At 39.8% G+C, this 24,324-nt stretch overlaps 1 protein-coding gene across 9 annotated transcripts in view; it reads left to right on the forward strand.

Annotated features, from left to right (window-relative positions):
• brsk2b (BR serine/threonine kinase 2b) overlaps positions 1–24,324 on the forward strand; it is a 948,417-nt gene that overhangs the window by 744,112 nt on the left and 179,981 nt on the right. For all 9 annotated transcript variants that reach the window (XM_073049611.1, XM_073049613.1, XM_073049614.1 and 6 more), the window contains exons 5-6: positions 140–256; positions 20,255–20,288. In XM_073049611.1, coding sequence (XP_072905712.1) covers positions 140–256; positions 20,255–20,288 — 151 coding nt within the window. The remainder of the gene's footprint in view (positions 1–139; positions 257–20,254; positions 20,289–24,324) is intronic.

The following is a 24,324-nucleotide window of genomic DNA, read 5'->3' on the forward strand; positions in this document are numbered from 1 at the left end:
GTAGCATTGAATGATTGAAATGGAAACAACTTGAGCAGGACTGGACTGGAAGGAAAGTCAAATGTATCTAGTTTTTTTCCCCCCATGTAGATGGAGGTTGTGTGGGCAACCTTAGTAATTCTCACTCTTTTCCCTCCAGCCACAGGGACTTGAAACCAGAGAATTTATTGCTGGATGAAAAGAATAACATTAGAATAGCAGACTTTGGAATGGCTTCACTGCAGGTTGGCGACAGCTTGTTAGAAACCAGCTGTGGGTGAGTTCACATTTTGCTGTTGTGATAAAGAAGGATAAAATCATATTTTAATAATTGACTACTTCAGATGTTTAATTTGTACATAAAAAGTACACTATTTTAATGCAAATAGCATATGTGCACAAGAAACCTTTGAAAGCTCTTTATTTGGTGTGCATTATAATTCAACGTGCAATGCAATGTAATTTTCTGGGATGTTGTCAAACCACAAAGGATTTTATTATGAACTCCCATTAATCTTGATTTAGATTTTGAAAGTGCCTAGAGTTTTAGCTGGATTTAGCTATTAGAAACAGCATTTACTGTTGCTTTTAACGCAAACATGGTGATAGTAATAATTCACGTACAGTGTCAGACAAGTAACTCTTTATAACATTGACAACATAAACGGCAACTCTACAAAATGTATGAGGCTATTACCATCCAATAACAATGTCATGCAGAATAATTTTTCTTTGTGGGATGTATCCTAATACAACTCAATGAACAACCTGGAAGACTTGAATCCTTCCATGTTCAAAGTTACTGTAAAGTGTGGAGTCATAAAAGAGATACTAAAACATTTTTCCATCAATAAGCCTCTCCTGTATTAATTAACATGAGACTTACTGTAAGTCTTAAGTAAAGACTAAAAGAGTTTGTTGAACTTTGTTGAACTTGGTACATAAGCTACTCTTGGGTATAGAGTTAGGAGAATATATCAAAGGGACTCAACAAAAGACAATAATTCCAACTCAAAATGTATAAATATGCTGTACTGTATCTGCTCTATGATATGCTGTGCTGCTTTGTAAAATAAGAATAAATAATAATAAAAATTTGAATGACAAAAAAATGCAATTCCAATTTTCCACCACACTCAATGACCAGGAGGTACAAGTGGACTTTTAAACTTTTTGTCAATGATGCTGATGTCTTCAGTTTACATAATATTGTTGTCAACTCGGGTGTGGAAGTATCAGATTTGTTTTAATGGTATCTTTTCCAACATTATTTTGACTTTTTTAATCCTTCATCAATGTTACCCTGTTTCTCATAAACATTCTTGGTTAGGTAGGAATTCATTTGAAGTGAAAGGAACTGAATTGTGGCAGCAGAGTACAATACACAAGTTGGAGTCTCTTGTAAGTGATCAAGAATGTGATCATGTTCCACTGTCTCTCAGAGTCATTGAAAAGTACTGTACAGAAAGGGATATTTCAGACTTTTATCACTCCGTTGACTAAAAATGCAGCAACTTAGTTCCAAATTGGAATATGATTTTATTGGTGACACTAGTTTCCTGAGACCATTTCCAAGTGATTTTTTTTCATGTGTACCTCTGTAATGTCACTCTGGACTTTTCAGTCATGAAGGTATTACATCCCAATGTAATTCATTTCTTCATCTAGCACTAACAAGTGGAATTTCCAGAAGGCAATTAAGTGCAGGATATTCATTCAATATTCTTCTCCCGGATCCAAAGATATCAATCATTTCTGATGCTTTTGAATGGGCTACCTCAACTCATAGCTGAGGCTTACATCTACTACGTCTGAGTTGAACTGTCGGTACTGCTGTTTCATTAGCTTATTTTTAGCCATGAGGTCGAGTAGTTCAAAGTGCTGATTATTGACTACAAGAGAAGAAACCAGACCACATTAGGGAAGCAGAGGTGAAGAGAGCCAGTAGCTGTAAATTCATTGGTGCTGACGTGTCATAGGACCTATCCTAGGAAAAGCATGTAACTATCATCACAAAGAAGGCTCAGCAGTGCCTCTGCTTAGAAGTTTGCATAGATTCAGCAGTTTACCAAAACCATTGACACACTTGTGTAGATGCACAGCAGAGCGTATCCTAACTGGTTGCATCACAGTCTGGAATGGGAACACCAATGCCCAAGAATAGAAAAGGCTGCAGCCCAGTCCATCACAGGCAAAGTCTTCCCCACCATGAATACATTTACATGGAGTGCTGCCTTAAGAAAGCAGCGTCCTCCATCAAAGATCGCCACCATCCAGGCCATGCCCTCTTCTCGCTACTAACATCAAGCAGGGCGTACAGAAACCTGAGGTGTACACCACACAGTTCAATAACAGTTATTACCCTACAATAATCAGGCTCCTGAACCGGTGTGTGTAACTTCATCCACCCCGACTCTGGACTGATCCCATGACCTACAGACTTACTTTCAAGGCCTCATTACAACTCAAGTTTTCAGTATTTAGTTTTTTGAACAATGTCTTCTTTTGCATGTAGGTTATTTGCCAGTCTTTGTTTATGTTTAATTTATTTTGTAAAGTTCTACTCCGTGTGGTATAACCCCATGACCCTTGAACTTAATCCACCCACTGACTGAAGGCCATCGTAATCCTTCATAACCACACTATCGATTTCTGCAGCAACTTTGAGGGATTAATGGATTCAGGATCATCTGTTCCACCACACTGCTAAGAATCCTGCCATTAACCTTGTACTCTGCCTTCAGGTTCAATCTTTCAAAGTGCATCACTTCACACTTTTCTAGATTGAACCCCACCTGCCACTCCTCCATCCCATTCTGCATCCTGTCTCCATCCTGTTGTAAACTATGACAACTAACATATCCACAAAACGGTGCTGGATCACTCTGCCTGATGGCAGTGGTGACCAATGGTGACATTTTGCAGGCAGCTCACAAAACTACCAAATACTCTAGTAGATATACTTCTTCTGCACTGTGATTGGTGCAGACTGTAACTTCCCTTTAAGAGATGTACTTTTGACCGACTAAATGAAGTAACACTTTAGTGACCTCCTGGGGGATTTGGTGTACTAACTTTCAAGAGTGCCAGTGCGGGTATTGCTGGGGAGGTCACTGCATCAAGACCTGAAAGCAGAAGATGGACCCACGCTCAGTTACATTACTTTGCGGCAATTAAAATGTCGAGCAAGATTTTTATCGTCAAGGCTGGGAGAGGAAAACGTACAGGTGTTCAGCACTATTGGTCTGCATTTGTCTGGTCTCTCTGTTTCTGTCTTCTTGCTGCTACTATCGGTCAGAATGTGCAGAACTATCAGGTCCCACACCGCTAGATTCCGGAGCCGTTGTCGCCCTGCAGCCATTGAGCTCTCAGCCGGGTGTCACTCACCTCAGAGCTGAACTGGCTCTGCAGCTGTGGCCTGACTTTCCGGGACTCTGGCAGTTCATGTCCACGTGTTAATTGTTTGCTTTTTTTTAAAAAACTATTTGTGTTATTTGTCCTCTTTTGCACATGGGATGTGTGAACGGTCTTTGGTGTGTGTTTTTTTTCACGAATTTTACTGTTTCCTTGTTTTGTGACTGCCTGCAAGAAGATGAACTTCAATGTTGTATAATGGTATACATACTTCGATGACCTTCATGTCATCTGCACAGCTACTAACCCACTCTTTCACTTTCTCATCCAAGTCATTTATGAAATTCACAAAGATCTGGGGTTCCAGAACAGATCCCTGCAGAACCTGACTCGCCAGCGAACTCCATGCAGAATACCACCACTCTCTGCCTTCTGTGGGCAAGCCAATTTCAAATCCACACAGCCATGTTTCCATAGATCTCATACCTCATGACTTCTTATATAAATGTACCATGAGGAAGCTTGGTAAAATCCATATACACCACATGCACCGCTCATAAGGCACTGATTGACAAAGCCACGCAGACTATCACCAATAAGATTATTTTTCTCTAAATGCTTGCAAACCTGTACCTAACAAACCTCTCAACTCGTTTGCCCACCACTGGCAGAGGACTCCCAGGTTTATAATTCCCAGGATTATCCCTATTACCTTTTTTGAACAACAGACCATCCTCCAATCATCTGGCACTACTCCGGTGACCAGGGAGAGTGCAAAGATAGTCATCAGCACCCCTGCAGTCTCTTGCTGTGCTTCCTGTAGTAGCTTGTGGCATATCCCATCCAGCCCAGGGACTTACCTATCCTAATGTTTTTCAGAGGTTCTGACACTCCCTCTTTCTTAACCCTGAGATGCTTAGTACATCTAACTATGTTTTTGTGGCTATTACAGAGACCTGGTTGAGAGAGAGAGAGACAAGAATGTCCCAAGGTTTTGATGTTCTAGAGAAGTTAGAGAGGAAGTTGCACTACTAATCAAGGACAGCATTGCACCTGCAGTCAGAGGGGACATAATGCAGGGTTTGTCCACTGAGTCTCACAGAAATAGGAAGGGTGCAATCACTCTGGGATTGTACTGCAGCCCACCCCATCCCCCAATAGCCACCAAGACAGTGGCAAACAGATGGCAGGCAGATTAATGAAAGGTGTAAAAACAATAGAGGTGGTATCATGGGGAATTTCAACTTCCCTAATATAATCTAGGACTTCCTGAGTGCAAGAGCTTTAGATGGGGCAGAATTTGTTAGATGCACCAAGGAAGGTTTCTTAAATCAGAATGTAGACAGTCCAACAAGGGGAGTGGCTGGACTAGACCTGGTGTTGGGTAATGATTCTGTCCAGGTGACTGACCTTTCAGTTAAGGAGCAGTGACCACAACCCCTTAAGTTTTAAGATAGCAATAGATAAGGATAAGTATGGACCTGGCGGGATAGTATTAAATTGCTTGGCAAACGATGAGAGCATTATTTAGTTAGTTAGAGCTTTATTATCATTGCTGAGGACAACAAGATTGCATTGCGATTCCATTCAGTGCAAAACAGCATGCTGGCAGTTCAATTATTAACAACGCAATGGCTTTATTTAAAATAACATCCCGAGTTGTTTAGTTAGGGGGAGTTAATTGCAAATAGCTGTTTTTGGGAAAACTCATGCCCAATATGCAGAGGGTGTTTAAAGACCAATCATTCAGAGCACAGGACAGGTATGTTCAGGCCAGGAGGAAGGTCAGAGATGACAAGGCAACACAACCTTGAATGTTGAGGGAGGTGATGAATTTAGTCAAGAAGTAAAAGGGCATAGTATGTAAGGTTTAGGAAACTGGAATCAAACAGAGCCCTTGAGGATTATAAAGAAGGCAGAAAAGAACTCAAGAAGGGAATTAGGAAAACCAGGCAGGGCCATGAAAAGTCCTTGGTTAGAGAGAATCCCAAGGCATTCTATATATACAACAAGATGATGAGGATAACTGGAAGAGGGTAGGATCACTCAAGGAAAAAGGAAGGAACATCTGCTTGGATGCAGAGGATCCTTAAGTCCTTAATGAGTACTTTATATGAGTATCTACCAAGGAGAAGACATGGAAGATAGGGAGATCAGTGCCGAAGGTAATGATGTTCTAGGGCATTTCAAGGTAAAGGAGGAGGTAGTGTCGGGTCTCTTACAGAGCATTAAGGTGGATAAATCCCCAGGGCCTGATGGGATATATCCCAGGATATTGAGAGAGGCAAGAAAATAGTCAAACAATTACTGGGGCTTTGACTGATATTTTTCTGTCTTCTCCAGCCATAGGCTAGGTCCCAAAGGACTGGCGAATAGCTAATGTTGTTCCATTATTCAAAAAGGGAACCAGGATAACCCTGGAAACTTAAGACCAGTGAGTTTCATGTCAATGGTAGGGAAGTTACTGAGAGAATTCTTAGGGACAGGATTTCTGAGCATCTGGAAAAGTATGGCTGAGATAGAGAGAGCCAGCATGGTTATGTGTGTGACAAGTCATGTCTTACTAACTTGATTGAGTTTTTTGATGAGATGACAAAGGTGATAGATGAGGTAGAGCTAGAGATACTGTCTACATGGAATTTAGTAAGGCATTTGACAAGGATCCTCATGGGAGGCTCATCTAGAAGATTAAGATGCATGGGATCTATGGTGAATTGACTGTTTGGATTCAGAACAGCTTGCCCATAGAAGACAGTGATCAAAGGGACTTGTTCTGGCTGGAAATCTGTGATTAGTGGTATTCTGAAATGATCTGTACTGGGACCTTTAGAGTTTGTGCTAAATATAAATGACCTGGATGAAAATATAGGTGGGGGGGGGGATTAGTAAGTTTGCAGATGATATGAAATTTGGTGGCATTGTTTATAGTGTAGAAGACTGGCAAAGAATACAGTGGTATATAGATCAGTTGTAGATATGGATGGAGAAATGTCAGATGGAGTATAATCTGGCCAAATGTGAAGTGTAGCACCTTGGTAAGTCAAATGTAAAGAGACAGTATACTGTTAAGGTCAAGGCTGTAATGAACAGAGGGATCTTGTCATCCACGCTCATAGCTCCCTGAAAGTGGTTACACAGATCGGTAGGGTGATTAGAAGGCATATGGCATGCTTGCCTTTATTAGTGGAGGCATTGAGTTCCAAAATCAGGAAGTTATGTTGCAGCTTTACAAAACTCTAGTTAGGTCACATCTGCTGTATTGTGTACCGTTCTAGTCACCCCATTGTAGGAATGATGTTGAGGTTTTGGAGAGGCTGTAGAAGAGGTTTACCTCCACTGCCTGGATTAGAGGGAATGTTATATAACAAGAGGGTGGACAAACTTGGGCTGTTTCTCTGGAGCAGTGGAGGCTGAGGGGAAACCTGATAGATTTATGAGATTATGAGAGGCACAGAGTAGTCAGACAGTATCTTTTTTCCAGGGTTGAAATGTCTAATACCAAAGGCCATGTATTTAAGGTGAGAGGGAGTAATTTCAAAGGAGATGTGAGGGGCAGCTTTTGTTACAGAGAGTGTGGGTGCGTGGAATGTGTGGTGGCAGAGGCAGATACATTAGGGACTTTTAAGAAATTTTTAGATAAGCATGTGAAAGTGAGGAAAATGGAAGGATATAGACATTATGTAGGCAGAAGAGATTAATGTGCTTAGCCATTTGATTACTGATTTAATTGGTTCAGCACAACATTATGGGCAAAGGGCCTGTTCCTGTGCTGTATTGTTCTATGTTCTATGCTCCAGCATATTCACCTATTCTACACTGACCTCAAGGTCCCTCCCCCTGGTGAAAGCTGAAGCAAATTATTCATCAAGCACCTCCCCTACCTCCTCCACTTCCAGTCACTTTTTTCCCTTTTGTCCCTGAATGGTTCCACCCACACTTTTCCTCACATTCGTGTCGAATACCTTGGGGTTTTCCTTAACTCTACTCAGCAAAACCTTTTAATGTCTTCTTCTAGCTCTCCTAAATCCTTCTGCAAGCTTCTTCCTGGCTAACTGATAACTCTCAAAAGCCCTGACTGATTTTTGCTTCCTAAACCTTAAGTATGCCCCTTTCTTCCTCATGACTGAATGTTCCAGCTCTCTTTTCACCCTAACATCATTTCCCTGTCTCAGTGAGACAAATCTATCCCATGCAAGTGGTCCACTGTTGCAGAATATCTGTTCCTAATTTATGCTGTTAAGAAATCATGCAATGCTGCAGAACTTCTGATGTTATTGTATTTTGAATGTTGCATTCAAAGTGAGGGATGTTGATGATTGGGAGTTAACTCTTTAAGCATGGGCTGCCGGTATGCTGTGGAATGTGCACGTCCTGTGATTATGTGAATATCTTCCAATTGCTTTGATTTCCTCCCATATCTAAAAGGTGTGCTACAGGTTAATTGGCCACTGTAAATATACCATTTAATGTAGGCTAATGACAAAAAAATTAAAATGGAATTATAAGCATGTGAGAGGGAGTTGTAGGGTGAGAAGGAAAATTATGAGGAGAAGTGTCACTAATGGGATTGTCCCCTTGGGAGATTTGATAGGCTCCACTGGCTGAATGGCTGCTGTCTGTGCCATACAGATATAAGGCATCCAGCCCTTTGAGGTCAAGTAAAGCAGAGACTGGTGTCATGGTAAATCATCTATGGTGCTGTACAGTTATAAAGTGTCTCAAACACAAGAGGCTCTAGCAGCGTGGCATTTTCTGGAGGAGTCACCCTGTATGTCCCCTCATGCAAATTGTACATAATTTTGTGTCGCGCATTTACCCACTGGAAATTAATTTCATCTTCAGCCAGCAGATTAGAGAGAATCTGTAGTCTCATCATTCTGTGCTAAATTAAACCCAGCGCAAAGAGTTATAAAGCACTATGCCACAGCATCACTACAAAGATTAAATTATTCAGAAAGGGGAGGGTTCCTCCATCTCAGCCATTTTCCCAGATCATTGTATTAATAAAATGAACATAATCACTACAAAGCAGGATTTGCAATTTTGCTATTGTAATGTGATATCAATTGGTAACAGTGCTGTATAATAATAAAGGTTTTCTCAAAATTTCTCTGTTATTTCCCACTACTGCTTGCACCATCCAAGTGAATTGAGAATCCATCCCTACAGTGCTTTGAATATAATATAGAAATGAGGTTTAACATAAAACTACAGCATTATATCCAACAAGAATACATGCTGTCTGCAAAACTAATAAGGCTAGAGCAACTACGTCAAGGAATGATCAGAGATGGTAGAGATTAAACAGTGCTTTGTATATTGGTAAACTTTGAAATATTTACTTCCTTATATCTGGGATATTAGACCAATCAATTATATTGTTCGCTGAGATTTTTAAAAATTTTAATAAAAGGAAATACTATTTATTTCATAACAAATAATCTTCCTACTTATGCAAATTTGCCACAACAATGATATAGCTAAGTGCCCATAGTGACTGACCATTTGTCAAATTACTGATGGCATTCTCAGGAGAGTTCATCCAAAGTGACAACAAAATGATAAATCAGCCTGACAACAAAATAATAGAGCTAGCTGATTTTATTGTGTAGCAGGTCTCAAAAAATTAAGGCTGCACTAGAAGGTAGGAACGTAGCTATGTAAGCTGTTCCTATACTTAAAGAGGAGCTAGATAAACCTCTGAAGGATTTGGAAATTCCAGGCTGTGGTAAATTGGCCATAAAAGAGGAATTGAGGCGTGAGGTAGATCAGATTGAATGACAGGGCAGGCCTGAGTGGCTAGTTGTCCTATTTACTTGTGGTCTTATGTTTTGCAAAGCTGCAAACTTTTCCTTCTGTTTAAAAGATGCTTAAGTCCTTTCCTCTAATTTTAGCTCATGGTCCTTTCCTTCATGGAAACCTCTACCATGCTTTGATGGAGTGTTGAGCACATCTGCCCTTCTAGAAGCAAGCAGAGTATTGTGAGAGATACTTGGTTAGTGCTGTATTATCAAAATGTTCACATGAATAATGTGTGGAGTTCTGAGGATTGGGCCCAATGCTTGTTTTGCTGTAGTCCTGAAAAACTAAAGTTCCTGCAAGTTTATTCCACAATTGTCATTGCACAGGCCCAGAACATGACTATATGCTGGTCACTGGACCTAATGAATAATAACGGACTCTGAGAGATAATAAGCCAAGCTATGTCTGAAGGTCACTTATAGGCTTCCGCCAAGTTTATCCCAAGGTACTTCCAGGACTGCGATCTGTGCCCTTTGTGCAGGAGTTACCAGACATACTGAACTCTTCTGAGGAGAGGACTCTGATGGATTCCAAGAAAGCCATTGCACAATGGGGGGAAATCTTCCGGAGGATTATAAAAATGAAAGATGTACCATCTCCTTGCAATGCTGTTGATCATGGCACACCTTGAGGGTCTATCCTCAGAGCCTGCTCCTAGTTGTAAAACTGATCAAATACCACTTTGTTACCATTTATCAGAATTTTACTTTTCACACTTTCCATCCACAGATATCTTTCATGTATTTCCAAACCAAATTTCAGTGCTGGCATTCTGAAATGAAGTGGTATTGCAATCACTCGAGTCGAGTAAGATGTTTTCCTTAGGGATTGTCTATTGGTGGGTCTATTGCTGACTGTAGAGACCGAACCAGGATCACATGTTCTGGTGCAGTGTGGACATGAGTAATTGGTGGCTGTGTTTAGTGGTTGGGTCTTTTGAAGTGAACTGAATTGACTTTATTACTTGCATCCTTCATAAACACGAGGAGTAAAAATCTTTACATTACGTCTCTGTCTAAATGTGCAATGTGCAATTTATAGTAATTTATAATAAATAGTATGTACAACAGGACAGTCAATATAACATAGAAATACAGTTGTGTCAGCATGAATTAAGCAGTCTGATGGCCTGGAGGAAGAAGTTGTCCCCAAGCCTGGTGACCCTGGCTTTTATGCTGCAGTACCGTTTCCCGGATGGTAGCAGCTGGACCAGTTTGTGGTTGGGGTGACTTGGGACCCCAATGGCCCTTTGGGCCCTTTTTACACACCTGTCTTTGTAAATATCCTGAATAGTTGGAAGTTGACATCTACGGATAAACTGGGCTGTCAGCACCACTCTCTGCAGATCCTGCGACTGAGGGAAGTACAGTTCCCATACCGGGCAGTAATGCAGTTAGTCAGGATGCTCTCAATTGTGTCCCTATAGATAGTTCTTCTGGGGGCATACTAAACTTCTTCAATCGTCTGAGGTGAAAGAAGTGCTGTTATGCCTTTTTCACAGCACAGCCAGTATGCATTGACCATGTGAGATCCTTGGTGATGTTTATGCCGAGGATCTTAAAGCTGTTCACCCTCTCAACCCCAGATCCATTGATGTTAATAGGGGCTAGTTTGGCTCCATTCCTCCTGTAGTCCACAACCAGCTCCTTTGATTTTTGCGACATTGAGGGAGAGAGGTTGATTTCTTGACACAACTGTGTCAGGGTGATGACTTCTTCTCTGTAGGCTGCCTCATTATTATTTGAGATTAGGCCAATCAGTGTAGTATCATCAGCAAATTTAATAAACAGATTGGAGCTGTGGGTGGCGACACAGTCATGGGTATACAGAGAGTAAAGGAGGGGGCTTAGTACATAGTCCTGAGGGGCACTTGTGTTGAGGGTCAGAGGGACAGAGTTGAAGGAGCCCACTCTTACCACTGCTGGCGATCTGACAGGAAGTCAAGGATCCACCTACACAAGACAGGATGAAGGCCAAGGTCTCTCAGCTTCTTATCAAACCTGGAGGGAATTATGGTGTTGAATGCTGAACTGTAGTCCAAGAACAGCATTCTCACATAAGCATCCTTCTTCTCCAGATGTGTAAGGACGGTGTGTAGAGCTGTGGCTGTTGTGTTATTTATCGATCATTTGTGTTGGTAGGTGAATTGTAGGGGGTCCAGTTTGGGTGGTAGTATGCTGCAGATGTAGTCCTTAACCAGACTCTCAAAGCATTTGCTTATTCTTGAGGTGAGTGCGACAGAATGCTAGTTGTTCAGACATGTACCTTGGTCTTTTTAGGTGCATGAATAATGGTGGATGTTTTGAAGCAGGAGGGCACTCTACACTGGGAGAAGGAGAGATTAAAAATGTCTGTGAACACACCTGGCAGTTGTTCATTCTCTCCCTTTGCACCCCCACTTTTTTTGTCATGTAGTGCAGCTCACTCTAGAACATTTTTTCCCCAGGTGTATCTATTGTGTGCAGTGTCTTCCCAGTTCTTAGATGTAACATTGAATGTTTTCAGGCTGATTCTGATGTTAACTTTGAAGTGTTTCTCCTGCCCACCAGGGGCTCACTGACCTTCCTTCAACGTGAGCTAGGCATCCGGATGCCATGACCTATCCATCGGAGTTGGTATTGCTTTATCATGGTGGAGATGCTGTTCATGTTGGCCTCATCCTGTACGCTGGTGTTAGTGCGTTTGTTCTTCCAGCTGACCCTCATAATCTTTCATAAGGCTCTTTGGTGATATTGTTCCAGGGATTTCAGGTGTATACTGTAGGTGTTCCATGATTCTGGTCCATGCTGTAATGGTAGAAGAGTGACTGCTGTATAGGCCAACAGCTTTCTTTGGACCTGTAGGTTGCATTTTTCAAAGACACTTTTCCTTAATCTTGCATGTGCTCCACTAGCACTACCCAAGTGCTGGTTGACCTCTGAGTCAATGTCTGCTTTTGAGGAGAGATTGCTATCAAGGTAGGGAAAGTGCTCTACATTTTCAAGGCCAATATTGCGAACTTTCATAGAGGGCTGAATAAATGGATGGTTGGGTGATGGCCGATACAGGACCCGTCTCTTTCTTATATTCAAAACAAAAGCCAGGGTCCTGTATGCCTTGGCAAAGATATTCAGGATACAGTGGAGGTCTTCTTTAGAGTGTGCTGTGACGATATTATCATTTGCATACAGAAGCTCCATGATAGTGGTGGTGCTGACCTTGTTCTTGGCCTTCAACCAGTTGAGGTTGAAAAGCCTTGTCCTTTCTGGACATGCTGGGGATTCTATTTGGCAGGTCTTCGCCAATGAGGTGAAGGATGGCAGCAATAAAGATGGTAAATAGGGTGAGCACAATGATACTGTCTCAATAGTGAAGGGTTCTGAGTCAGTCCCTCTATTACTGATTGTTATAGCTGACGTGCTATCATGCAGTAGTCTTAGTGTTCATAAGTACTTGATCGTTCAGTCATGTCTTGAGAGTATGTGCCAACTCTGCAGATGTACAACTACTGTATTAAGTGCCTTTGTCAAATGACACAATTGTGGCCACCATGAAGAATACCCTTCTTTCCCTTTAAGATTTTAAATCCGGTCCCCTTGTCCAGTTACCCTTGAAGAAGTGATAGAGAACCTATTTTTTGAGCAGCTTCAATTTGTGAGGCAAAGGTGCCAGCTGGATGTTGCAGAATCTTGCCCCAGCAATGATACAGCTGTTCTTGCAGTGGCTAAGGTTTGTGAGATATGGAGGTGAGGCCGAAGACATTTTGCTGAGTTGGCATTGTGTGTTTTTGAGGATGGACACACTGCAATCACGGTATGGCAGCAATGGAGGGATAAAAGTTTAGGATGACGGAGGGGTGCTGCATTGTGTTTTTCTCTATTTCTGAAACTATGCTCATTCAGGCACCTGGAAAGTACTCTCATGTAGTTGTCATTTAAGCTCAGGGTTGAAAATTGCTCAGGTCTTGCTGCATGAAGACAAGATTATTTTCTGAGTATTTTACCCTGAAGTGTTATTCTGGGGCTGCATCCACTGCCTCTATCTTTATTTGTGCTAGGATCATTCCACAGGGTCAATACTTTACTGTCTGATTCTCCTGTACTTCAGTGTTATTCGAACTCCTTCATACCACACTTGGTAATGTGTTTAACGTATACAGACAAACCCAGTTTCAACACGTGGTCCACAGTGTTTTCAAGGCATGATCACTGGCATTGGATATGCTTTGTCCTCATTTGAACAAACACATTCAGCAATTTCCTCTTCTATTGATATCAATTTCTCAAACAGAATTTTAAAAACTACCATTTTTTTCATTGCTTTATAATTTAAGAACTTGAATCATTGCAGTTCCCCTCTTTAATTCTGTGAGAAGCTCCTTGTCTTTACACATAGCATAATGACAAAGCTATCTGTTGATTTTTTAGTTATTTTTCTTAATAATCCTTCTTGTTGCTAGAAAAATACATTATCGGCAAGTCAAAATTAAACTACTTTTTAGATAATGGTGATAACTTAAAGTTCAAGTTTGTCGTTCAGCCATACTCATGTATACAGCTAAGCAAAACAGAATTTCTCCAAAACACAGTACATATCATCACACACAGCACATATAGTTAGGATAGCACATACAGTCACAAAACAATATTAGCACAAGTCCCTGTGTGACTTTGCCTAAAGATTGATGGTGCATGGGATGTTGTCCTGGAGCCACACTTCTACAAGAACAAGGACATGGATCCTCATCTTGCACTGGGTCAGCTTCAGATGGAGGCAATCCAGCTTGTCTCCCATAGAGAGCGAACACTGGAGAGCAGCGCTGACAGGAGAGCTGGCCTGCAAGGAGCCAGCCCCCAACACAGCAGAGATTTCAGCATTCCTGCTCCCAGTCTGTTCCCTCCCACACTGCCTCCAGCACCTCCTCTCCTGGTTGCCTGTGACAGGCAATGCCACGCCTAGTCCACACAACAACCAAGGCCACGTCACTCCCCCCACAGTAGGTCTCACCAATGAATCAACAAGCCCGATTTTCAGTAATTTGTATTACCAATGTCAAGCAGGGTCTTGCAAACACAAGAAAGCACTTAAGACAAACATTTGCACTACTTGTTGGACCCAGAGAGGCTGCTGTGACCGAGCTTGCTGCCATTTTACCAGATGTTGAGATGTGACTCTAGTTACTTTGTTGCTGTCAACTTTTATTGAATTCCTGTAAAAATCATACCTATTTAATATTAGCACAAGTGCAATATAGTACAATTTGGATACTCCCTGGGTCTTTCTGTTTCCTTCCATGTCCTAAAAGCATTGAAGAGTGTTGCAACATCAGTGTTGGCAAACCTAAAGAATTGATTGTGGACTTGTGGAGAACATTCAGGGGTTCGTGGCAGTGCCTCAAGAAAGCACGATCACTAAGGGCCTTCGGTATCGGGGACAAGCCCTCTTCCTGTTACTACCGTCAAGGGGGAGGTACAGGAAATGAAAATCCACACTACAATTTAGGAACATATTCTTCCCCTCCGTCCAATTTCTGAATGGGTCCGTGAACACTTCCTCAATATTCCTTTTATTCTGCACCATATTTAGTTTGTAATTTATAGAAACTTTTATGTCTTTACACTGTACTGCTGCTACAAAGCAAGAAATGTTCCACCATTTAAGTCAGCGATAATAGCCCTGATTCTGATTTTGATTCTGATAATCAAGAATCTGATTAATATAGCATTGATATAAATGAGTAGTTAATGGTCAGTGCAGAAGTGGTGCTTCAAAGGGCCCATTTCTGTGTTGGATAACTCTATGACAAATATCTGCAATTTGAAATGTCAGAACAGCAATCTTTCTTTGAAACCTAACTGATATATTTTCTTTCCTCATCTTTTTCCCCACCCCCCCCCCCATACCTCACATGGACACGAATACTGTAGCTAATTAAACTTCTTTAACTGACGTAAGACTGAAATCCATATACCCAAAACAAATTGGGATTCAAATTTGACGTATTTTGCCTTATGTTACTGAAGGCTGCCACAGGTGGAAAGTTTTTCTTGTTGTATATTTACCACCTTGCTCTGTGGTATGTGTGACTCCTTTCTTCCTCTCCAACTTCTTGCATTCGTGTGTCCCGGCTTTTGCCTTCTTGTAGTTTACCTCTGGTTGGCTCCTTCTGTGCTAGGAGTAAGAGAGCTTTCAGCCATCTTGCCCTCACACTCTTTACCTTTGCCACAGCTCCCTTGGCCTAATAGACCCTTCAACACTCTAAAATCAGTCCATGAATGATATACATGAAAACTGATTATCGATTGACTACATGAAGAATCTACTGACTGAACCATGCTTTAGCCAGCATCACCAGTTCCAATCTTCACCTGTTCAGAATTAGTGAGAAGTTTAAGGTGCATGGAGTGGTTTATAAATGCATGTCTATATTATAATGTGTACATCAGAGAAAACAAGTCAACAAAGGCAGATCTATCGGACTATTTCTGAACTGTCTGATAAACAGAACCTAAACATTCCATTTTTCTCAAAATTTGACTTTAGTTCTTTTTGTCATACCAAACCATGGAATTTCAACTTGTAACAATTTCTGAAGAATTCCAAGTCCAGTATTGCTCACTCAACTGCTTTCTCCCGGTACACAAACATAAAATATTTCCTGCAGCAAAGAGGAAATGAAAAAACAAGTAAAACACTAATAGATAATGCACAGTTTAGGCAATAAGATTAAAAAATGATTTTTCTGTTTGTGATGACACTTAAGAGATGCACTTTTAGATTAATGGCATCTGGTAAAATTTAGTTGAAGTATCCATGCATCATGACTTGCCTCAGTAAATGGGTGAAGAATTTGCTGTGATATGATAATTTTGGGATGCAATAAAATTACAATGCTGTTCTTTGGAATGTTAATAATTAAATGAACATTTAACAATATGATAAATGCCTGAATAATTCAATTTATTTGAACATCTTTTTTCTGTTAACTAAACTTCTGGAAAGGTAGCTGCATTAATTGCTCAAAGCATGAAGCTATTTATCATTATAAATGATTATTGGATTTAAAAGTGAATATTCTCATCACTCATTGATAATGAAAATTCAGATAATCAATTTCTATGTGCAAAAGCTGTAGAAAAAAGATACAGCTGTGCATCTGGATAGAAATTCGTTCAGTTATCTATGGCTAAGCAATATATTCCATTCCTCAAACTCAGTTCCTTTGACTTCCATGGAATTGAACTGTAGAAGCAGAGTACAGTGTGTACCTACTATTGTGCTAACAATCAAAGACAAAACTTCTACTCCCTTGTCTGTTCTAGAGAGCTCTTCATTGAATAATAGGAATACACAACGGTCAGTGGTAGGCTTCCTCCTTTTTCAATTTGGAGCTAGACTCAGCCATGGCATTGGTGCCTTCCTCTAATTACACCCAGAGGAAGTTTCCAATGTGCTGACAGAATACTGAGACATTGCAGCTGTGTGGAAGTGAGGTACATTTAGATGGGGAAGGGGGATCTAGGCCTTCTAGTAGTACTTTCAAGCACAGAAGTATGAATGAGACTCTAAAGAATTACCTCAAGCTTGCATGCAGTGCTTGTTTAATTTGGTATTAATTAGTTAATTAGGTAGCATTTTATTCATTTTGGAGGAACAATTTTGTATTCATAAATTTTTCCCATAAAGGTCAGAGCTGTTGGTGGAGGGAAATGTTATAATTCAATTTCTAAAATAAAATATTTGAATCTATTACACTTTATGTTGTGTAACCAGTAAGATGATAGTGCGCTCAGTCGCATCGGCCTCTACGGGGCCAATCAGAGGTGTTATTGTCTTTTTTTAAATGTCTTATTTTAACGATTGGAAGAAACGGCTGAATATTAAGAACTTCAAATCTACCCCATCAGCGGGTTGCTTACTGGTGGAGGAGATGGAATTGGTGTGGACTGTATACAGTGGTGTCAGAGTTGGTGCATAAAGGGAGTCTAACAGTTGGTGATTTTCTTGCGATCGCAATACAAACACCCTGTACCAAGCTGTGTTGTGGGAGGGAATTCCCAGACAGATAGAGAGCAAAGGTCAAGAATGTGCTGAAAGCTTCTTTAAAGACTTCTGGGAACCTCATGCACACGACTATTAGAGAAGTAACATTTGGAAATTTGTTGAGAACCTCAGAAGCACAAAGGAGCCCTGTGTAAGAGATGGAGGAATGTACTGTGTTACAAACTACCCACTCACCTACCAGTCAGCTGCCTTCTGCCCAGCTGTGTTAGAATCTACAGTTACTATGGTAACCTGATCAGTCTTCTCAAAACCCACAAAATAGGAGCAGAAGCAGGTCGATCTCAGTCCTGAGGGACTGCCTACAATAAAGATTTGTCTATTCAGCAAATGTTTTTAAATTCATTTATTTTGATTAAATACAATCATAACAAAACAGGTATTGTAATATACATTTATAATATATTCCATGCATGGTGATGACATTATTTTTGGCCAGAAATATTACCAGTGTTTAAATGGAGTCACTCAAGGGGGAAAAAAGATTGGGAAATGTTGCACAGCTTGGACTCTCTGTGTTGAAAAGGAGATGGGAAAAGAACTGGTGACGAAATGATGGTGTATCCTTCACCTAACATATACCCCTGATCTATAGTGGATCCAAAGTGCCTGCTTGGATTCCAGGTCAGCTTCTCAGGTTGTTGAATATAGTGAATGAAATAATAAAGCTATTTCCATTCTTCTCTCCTGGTTTCATTTTGTTCATTCATGGAAATGTGGGGCCTACATACTATGACAAACCAGAATCTCTCTGGCATGTACCGTATGTACCAATCCTAGAATAATCTGATACTATCAAAGACCCTTAATAATCAGAAACATGAAGAATATGATTGAATAATTGATAAAGTAACATTGTTTAAATAATTTATAAATATAGTTACATTCCTTAAGCCCCTTAAAATTAATTAAAAACATGGGTTGAACATTTATGAGGATCTAAGCTAAATCTTCGTATTTTTATAAATTTTTGAATGGTGGGTTTTAAGCATTTTAATTTTATGAATTCCAAAAGTCAGTTATATGTGTGTGTATATATATATATATGTGTGTGTGTGTGTGTGTGTGTGTGTGTGTGTGTGTGTGTGTGTGTGTGTGTGTGTGTGTGTGTGTATATATATATAAATTTTCCTAGCTAATTAGATTATTTCTAAATATGTTTATTTTGATTAAATTTAATCAACAGAAGTATCTAATATTTTGGCAGCCAACTAGGCCAAGGGGATCTATCTAGCCAACTCTAAAACTTTTCTTTGCAGTTTTGTGGACTAATATATTTCAACCACCACCACATGGAAAGTCCTATCACAACAAAGAGTATCTAGCTATCTTCTTTTCATGTGAATAAGGTAGTTTTAATTTATTCCAGGGATCAGCGGTGACTGCGGACAGCTTGCTGCTGACTGCAAAGTCCAAGCCAATAACTGGTGTGAAAGATGCTGATGTTTAGTGCCTTACCATCTGGTAGTAATGAACGTTGAAATGAATTTATTATATCTTCAGATCATTAATTTAAGTCTATTAAAGAAAATAGTACAGAATAATTTCAGTTTCATTTGTACATCTTCTTCTGACAAAGTATACCAATCTGATGTCAGTAATATGAAATAAACTCAGATGTAGTATCTGCTGAATAATGCACCCGTTTTAATGGATGGCTAACTTACTAATTTAAAGTAATAATGTACAGTTAAATACACTTTCAATTGTTGCGACCATAATGATTTTCAATAGCAATTATATGCTGTTAAGTGTATATTGGGAAGGCAATTTGTAATTAGCACTTAACTGACCATCTGCTTGTTCTCCAATTAACTCCAGGCCTCAGTGCTGAAAAGTACATTAGTTATTTCTTTTGCGCTGAGGGAACACTTTACATCTATCACCGCAATAGCAAGATGAGGTGGGGAAGCCAATCCATTAGCGAACATTTGAGTCTATGCTTCTGGACTACTTTTATTAGCCAGCATTAGTGCACCATGCTGCCTTTGACTTATTGCTATCTTCTTTGATCATTTCTATTTGTGAGTTAACTTACAAGACCAAACAGTGCAGAAGGGACAAAATGCTATCTGCAAAGTATTTTATATGTTTTTTTGTAAAACGGTACCAAGAAAACTTCTTTCTTCCAATGTTGGAGTCTATCTAAAAATAGAATGTAATACAAATCAATAGAATATTTCTCAATTACAGACACATTTTCTTTTAAAATGCAGAACTAGGCAAAGTTCCACAGGTGTAACTTAGCTCTACGCCAGGAAAGGTCCAAAGGGAGAGTGATAGACCATGTCAGAAATGCAGCCAAAAGACCATATTGATCAATAAATATGTTGGAAAAGGAGTGAAGCACCCAAAATGCTAGAGGAACTTCCCCTCCCCCACTTTTTATTCCAGATCTTACCCCTTCTTTTCCAGTCTTGAAGAAGTGACTCAGCCCAAAACCTTTATTCCATGCCACAGTTGCTGCCTGACCTGCTTAGTTCCTCCGGTAATTTTTGTGTGTTGCTCTGAGGAACTCAACACAGGCAATGCCAGTGAAAAGGAACAAACATTCAACACTCTGGGCTGAGACACTTCATCAGGATGCTTCATCATGAGTCCCAATAAAGCATCTCGGCCCAAAGTGTCAACTGTTTATTCCATTCCACAGATGCTGCCTGATCTGCTGAGTTCCTCCAGCATTTTGTGTGTGGTGCTCTAGAATTCCAGCATCTGCAGAATCTCTTGTTAGGGAAGGAACCTGAAAGAAATCTGCCTAATTCTCAACACAAGGTACCAGTGAGAGCTAAGAGGACTTTCAGGCATTTATTCTAGAAGACCTAAAACAGCACTAGATTCTCCCTAATGGAAGATATGTTAGTTAAAAGTTATTAGTAAGAGGTTGTGCTAAATTCTATTTTTCCTATCTTTTTGTGACATCCATTTCCAAATGTATTGATCTTCAAACCTATGCATGAATTGCATTTTTGAAGGGAATATTTCCTGTCAGTGAAAAGTGCTCAACACCTAATATGAAATATTAAACGACCTTTAGTTCTACCGTACGGTAAACTGACTGTTTTGGTTTCTTCTTTTTCAGCTCACCCCATTACGCCTGTCCTGAAGTCATCAGGGTAAGCATCTACCAAGGAAAAACTTTATAGCTGTTTATTTTAATATGAGTATGAATACTTTCCCATCATGAGAAAAGTAATAGTGTGTTCAACTAAATATTGTTTTCTTTTGTTACCACATCTTGTCTAATGAGGCATAGGAATAAGTGATGTCTGAAAAGACATGAAATAGAGAAAACAAGCTGGCTGGAGAACAGAAAATTTATTGATATAATGAGTTTATTTCACTTGCTGTATATAATTCATTTTCTATTTGGTATTGTGCTGGAAATCCTTTGGTGAGCAGTAGGAAATCAAATCTGCTGTCAGTTAATGTGCACTTTGCACTTCTTTTGAGATAATTTCTCACTGGTGTAGAAATTCATAGTGCAATTTTCTAGTTTAAAAACGAGCATTATTAATCTCCCTTACACTGTTTTCAAAAAGCTCTTTAAAGATCACAAATTTGAATCAACAGTGCTAGTACAGTTTTTGTATGCTACTCTGTTTCAGGCAAAGTTGTGTGTTAGAGGGCAAAATCTTGTACATCATTGATGGTTTCTTGACCTTAGGAAGTAGCCCTTAAAGGCTCAGAACACAGTATAGTCAGCAAATTTGTGGCTACTGGGGGGGGCATTGGCATGGAATGAGTATATGTAACAGTGATAGAAGGGAAGACTTCCCAGAGAAGCAGAAGAATAATGCTTCCTTATGCAAAGTACACTTATGGTGGAAGTTACCAAGGTGTAGGGCCCTTCACAAATTCCTTCACTTATGAGAGCACTGCAGTGCAGCCAAATGTCTCGTCCAGATGTGAATATAAATTCACAATGACTCAAAATCATCAGCGAGCAACGTGTCATGTACATCATTTATCAGCAGAGACATCCTTCTGTGGATCGGTGACAAAGATTTTTGAGAGTGACGGTAACCTTGACTTTGAGCACTGTAGGCACTTGTGTTTGCTTGCTATTTGACATTTTGCTTTTGATCTTGGAAAATCACAAATAAGTTTACTATATGTTGAATAGATTTCAACAGTAAAAACAATTACAATAAAAAACTCCTTAAAATGATGGCAAATGTCAAAAACATAAAAATAAATAAATGAAGCACCTACCTTCACTTTTCCTGTGGGAGAAATGTCCCCATCAAAATCAGTGGGTTCTAGGTTCCTATTTCAACAGTCCATTGCTGAGTTATTGAGGATTTGACCCCACTGCTGAGTAAACCAGTACTCAGGGCATGGTGGGGAGTGTAGTGGCAGAATGAGAAACCATTTGCACCAGTCTCTAACCTCCAAATCATCTTGTACTTCTGTATATCATAGCTTATCTGATGAAGTCCAAAACAAGCAGGAGATAACTGCCAAATCCAGTTGGGATTTCCATCAAAATTTATATATGTCTCACAGGGTGAGAGTGTGGAGAAGTATTAGAAAGGTGAACCATAATTCAAATAGTTATGTTCTAAGTTCTGAAGGAAATGGATGTGTAAATTGAAAAACTCCCCATGGTCTTTCCAATCAAGGAAAGATTAAGAGGTTGCTTGAGAAGTTTGAGTTAATAAAGTGGAGTCACCGGAATCTGTCAAAAACAAAAGGGATTCAGATAATCCAAATGAATTTATTTTGCTGAGCTATTAGCAAACAACATATGCTAGATGTTACCAAGTGGATTTCCAGAAGGCATTTGACCAAGTACTGCATAAAAGACTAGTTTGAAAAATTGAGGACTGTAGAATAGTGGAGCGAATGGTGGCATGGGCAAAAAGAAACTGAAAAAAAGAAGAAAATAATCATGGTAAAGGATTTTGTTCGGAAAGGAGGTGGGCAGTGTACCTTAAGGATCTCTTCCAATGAGTTCAATGTGCAGGATTACATTTCAAAACATGTTGTTGACATCAAGTTTGGAAATATGATAAACAGTGAAGACATTAGTGGTAGACTGCAAGAAAATGCAGAGAGGCTGGCAGCTTGAGTTGTTGAGTGGCAGATGAAATTTAATACAGGCAATCATGAAATAGTTCGCTTTGGCAGGAAGGATAAGGAGAAACATAAACTAAAAACTGGTTTAGAGGATGCACAGGGTCAGTGAAACCTAGATTTAAGCATTTAAGTTCTTAAAAGTGGCTGGTGTATTGGGAGAAGAGTTACCAATGCATATGGGACCCTTTGATTTGTAAGTAAAGGCATCAAGTACAAAAGCATGAAGGATAAGGTGACTATAACATACCAGTTAAGCCATAACTGGGTTATTGAATTCAAATCAGATTATCACTCTTTGAGAAGACTATAAAACTCTTTGAGGAGATATGGAATGGATTTAATGAATTGATTCCATAATGAATGATCTCAGCTGCAAGTTTTATTTAGAGAATGGATGGGGGGGATGTCCCTGTTGTAGCAGAGAAGATTGAGAGGAGATTTGATAGAGATTTACAAGATAACTGGCTTTAGAAGGAGTAAAACGAGAGAAAATATTCTCAAAAGCAGGTGGTTCAAGGAACAGGTGACGATATGGAAGAAGATGATGAGAAAAAGATGTGGGGAATGTGAGGAAAAAGTGTACAGGGAGTGGTTAGCATTTAAAACTGAAGGTGGTGGAAATAGTCACTTAAGGCTTTCAGAGGGCATCCGAGGAACAATAGCTTGCAGGGTTACATGGAAAGGAGTAAGACTGAACAGGTTGCTTAGACTCATCACAAACTCATGTGGCTGCACAGCCTTCTACAATCCTGTAAAGAGTTTATGAATCTTCCCTATATTTAGTTGGAGGAAATGTCTGTGCAACCAGCACTGGGGATGACTGAGCAGGAAGAAGCAAATGAGTAAAAAGGAGGGGAGCAATAGAAGAAGCTAATGCAATGAATGATCAAAGAAGATAAATAGAGAAGAGGCAGATTCCAAAACTGCATTGGTAATGACCCTGGGGGATATCATGACCCGGATAATTCCGATTAGAAGAAGAAGCCTGATACACGACAATAGGATTAGGCTTATTAAAAAAAGGAAAATGCGTGGCTGCATGTGCATATCTGAATAACATCAAAGGAATGTAGATTGAAGTCTGATTTGATTACGGAGCAGAGTACCTTCTGTGTTCTGTCAACAAAATACATTCATAAAAAGAAAGCAGATAATTAGTATCATCAGCTCTGTTTATAGAATATGCTTCATTCCATTGCACGTAACAGACATTTTCTAAAATGATTTCCCTGAATACAAGCCTCAGTCCAAAATATCAGGACTATATATCAAATAATGGCATCCAGTATTAGAAAATAATGGAATTCAAGATTACTCCCTATATTGCAGAAGACCAAATTATTCCAGAAAATTCATTCCAAAAGTAACAGCAAAGAAATTAATATAGATGTGCCATGCTTTTCTTTACATTTCCCAAAATATTTCAGCCAAATAAGTACTTTCAAGGTGTTGTATTTATTTGTTAATCAGACAAACATTACAGCTAGGCCCCCAAAACCTCTTTCTGATGGATCTGGTGGTCTTGGCTGGGGGAAGGATAATAGGCAAAGCATCGGACAAATATTGCTGCTTATTTTCAAGTAGTATTGTGGAAGGCTTTTATGTATAGTTGAACAGCCTCATACAAAATAGAGACCTTTACCCAAGTTGAAATGGCAACCTCGATTACTCTAACCAAAGAAAAATGTCACAATACAGCCATTGCCAGCAAAGCTGCTACTTGTTTTCATTTGGGTCCAAATAAACTTCTGTTTGTCTCAATAGTGAGAATCTGCTGCTCATCTGGATTGCCTCATTTTGTGTGATGGGGTGACAGAGTCATACAGTGTGGAAAAGTTCCCTTCAAACCTGCATTCAGCCTCAGCCTTCTGTGCCATGGCATTCTAACTACTTATTTCAATATTTAAAAGAAATGATAGTGCCTACCTCTAGCACATCCTGTAGCAGTGCATATCTGACTTCAAACACTGCAGGGTGGAGAAATCTTTTTCAATTTCTCCTTAATTCTCATACCCTTGACCTATGCTCTCTATTTTTAGAAACCTCACTCCAATACCCCAAGTGTGGTTT

This window comes from Hemitrygon akajei, chromosome 6, assembly GCF_048418815.1.
Source record: "Hemitrygon akajei chromosome 6, sHemAka1.3, whole genome shotgun sequence".
Taxonomy (NCBI): domain Eukaryota; kingdom Metazoa; phylum Chordata; class Chondrichthyes; order Myliobatiformes; family Dasyatidae; genus Hemitrygon; species Hemitrygon akajei.